The sequence below is a fragment of the Scylla paramamosain genome, chromosome 14 (assembly GCF_035594125.1).
Source record: "Scylla paramamosain isolate STU-SP2022 chromosome 14, ASM3559412v1, whole genome shotgun sequence".
Taxonomy (NCBI): domain Eukaryota; kingdom Metazoa; phylum Arthropoda; class Malacostraca; order Decapoda; family Portunidae; genus Scylla; species Scylla paramamosain.
In genome coordinates, this window is record NC_087164.1 from 16,250,969 (window position 1) to 16,253,456 (window position 2,488).

Here is a 2,488-nt window from a genome sequence, read left to right on the forward strand (position 1 = left end):
GGAATATCATTATTCTTTTTTAAAAATGAAATAAATTTCATAACGTGACCCATCTTAGAATCGGCATGAGCCCTGACTGATGCTGAGACCGATCCATCAGCTGTGAAAGGGGAGCCCAGATATATATAGCGGGTGCACCGTTCAACCACTAACCCGTCAATATGTAGAGACTCGTTGTCCTCTGGAGTGCCGTGTATCACAAAGAATTTCGTCTTAGATGCGTTCACCTTCATTCCGTACTCCTCACAAAATCGTTTCGTGAGCGAAAGCTTCCTAATCATTCTATCACGCGATGTTGACAGCAGCACGGTGTCATCCATGAGTATCAGGACGTGTAACCATTTTAAAAAGCTGTCATCCTCACAGTTTTCTTTCACTAATTTAATCAAATCATTAACATAAATTACAAAAAGTAGGCAGGATGTTGGAGAGCCTTGGCGAACTCCCAGGGTGGTAGCGAAAACTGCGGTACCAATGACACTCTCGGTCACACTATACATGGCTCCAATAACACCCAACATCACCACTCCACAACCTAAACGTTTCAAAATTCGTATTAAAATATGCCTTGGCACCAAATCGTATGCTTGGCTAAAATCAATAAAAGTAACAAATAATTTCTTTTTCTTCTTTCTGGCTAAATCAGTTAAAATACGCAACGTCACAACGTGCTCTAGACAACCGCGTCCTCTTTGTGCCCCCGCTTGTTCCCGATACGGCGTGAACCAACGTTCTAACCTCGAACACAACACCATATCAAATAATTTGGAAATGCTGTTTATTATACTAATGCCTCTATAGTTTCTTGCGTCTCTCTGGTCACCTTTTTTGTGTATGGTGAAAACTTTAGCCCTAGTCCAAGATACAGGATACTGTGCTGTAGTAAAAACCATATTAAACAGTGATACGATGAGCATTAGCCAGTGAAGAGGTAACAACTTCAAAACTCCAGGTGCAATACCGTCCGGACCACAAGCTTTGTCCGCTTTAATATTATTAACCTGAGTACTGACCTCGCCAAGGGTGATCGGATCATCTAAAACAGGAATCGAAACCGACGAGTCCCTGTATTCTTCAGTGATATTATTTCTGGCAGCACCCATTAATTCTTCATAGAAATTCTTAAATTCTTCATCAGTAGGCCTGACACCTGTACGGGTATCCTCCTGCAAACAACCTTTCCAATTAATGGCCTGCCACACTCTTCTATCATCCCTGTGTATGTCTGGCCAGCCTGCCTGCCCGACCTGCCTCTCCCTGCAGTAAATTCTAGACTGGCCTGCCCTCTGCCTGCCTGCCTGCCTGCCTACCTCAATCTGACCTTCTTCTTTCATGTAAGAGAACGTTGGTGCAGTTCGGGTGCATGAAGGGTGTTGGACTTAGCCGAAATTTAGCCTTAAAAGTTGGTATCCCAGGCTAACACCCCCCTTGTCCCGACGGCCCAGTTCTGCGCATGCGCACTAAAGTCTTATGACGTCACTGTGTTGCCAGGCAACGGAGACGCTTCTTTGATTGTCACTCTTTACGATCTTGAGTTCTTCCTTTTGATAATTATGGCTCTGAGACCGCTGGCTGAACTTAGAAAGCTGTCACAGCATCAACTGAACACAATTCGTAAGGAAGATTTGATACAGAGTATACTGTCAGCACCAGAATCTGATGATGCAAACCTGGCAGTAGTGACACAGTTGACAGCACTGATCGCCGAAGTTGCAGACATAAAAAAGGCTCTCAAATCTCCAGATAGCCCCATTAATCGGCAAGTACGAGAATTACAAGACCAAGTGACTAAGCAGCAGGAGGTCATTGCAAGACAGCAGAGATTCCTAGAGGATATAGACCGGAAAGCAAGGGAATGCAACCTTGTATTACTCGGCATTCCTGAAGATCAGGAAAGTCTGGAAGGCGCTACTACTGATGGTGCAAAAATCCAGAAAGTGTGGACAGCGATTGGCTCGTCAGTGGGCGTAAGGACTTCACGACGTCTGGGACGAGCGGGAGGGCGGCGCCGACCCGTTCTGGTCACAGTGGCTTCTCGAGAGGACCGTGACGCCGTGCTGGAACGAGCAAAACACCTGAAAGACGCCGGTGAGACATTCAAGCGGATTTTTGTAAAGAAAGATACGCATCCAGCAGTAAGGGAAGAGTGGAAGCGATTAAAAGACGCAGAGAAAACAGAGAAAGAAAAACCCGAGAATGCTGGTTGTAACATCTACATCAATTACAAGGAACGTCAATTGTATAGAGACAGAGAAGTGATCGACAGATTTAGCTTGATGTCTTTTTAGAAAGACCACAGCGACAAGGTGAGAAATATGTCAAAATTATGGCATGGAATATTAATGCAGTAAAAACTAAGTTGGAAAAATCACATGTGCAGACACTCCTGTTGGATTATGATATTATCAGCTTAAGTGAGACGAAAACACCACTGAATGTAAACTTGCCTGGATATGTAACTTTTAGACGTGTGAACAGTGTTTCTTCC

General features: G+C 44.4%; 1 protein-coding gene across 1 annotated transcript; it reads left to right on the forward strand.

Moving 5' to 3' along the window:
* The first annotated feature begins 1,553 nt into the window (after positions 1-1,553).
* LOC135107125 (uncharacterized) lies at positions 1,554-2,288 on the forward strand. The gene has a single exon (XM_064016835.1). It carries the CDS (start codon positions 1,554-1,556, stop codon positions 2,286-2,288), a length of 735 nt encoding a protein of 244 aa, XP_063872905.1.
* Positions 2,289-2,488: the final 200 nt, after the last annotated feature.

Coding starts and splice junctions, on each gene's coding strand:
- LOC135107125 (XM_064016835.1), top strand. CDS start 1,554: ATGGCTCTGAGACCGCTGGCTGAACTTAGAAAGCTGTCACAGCATCAA.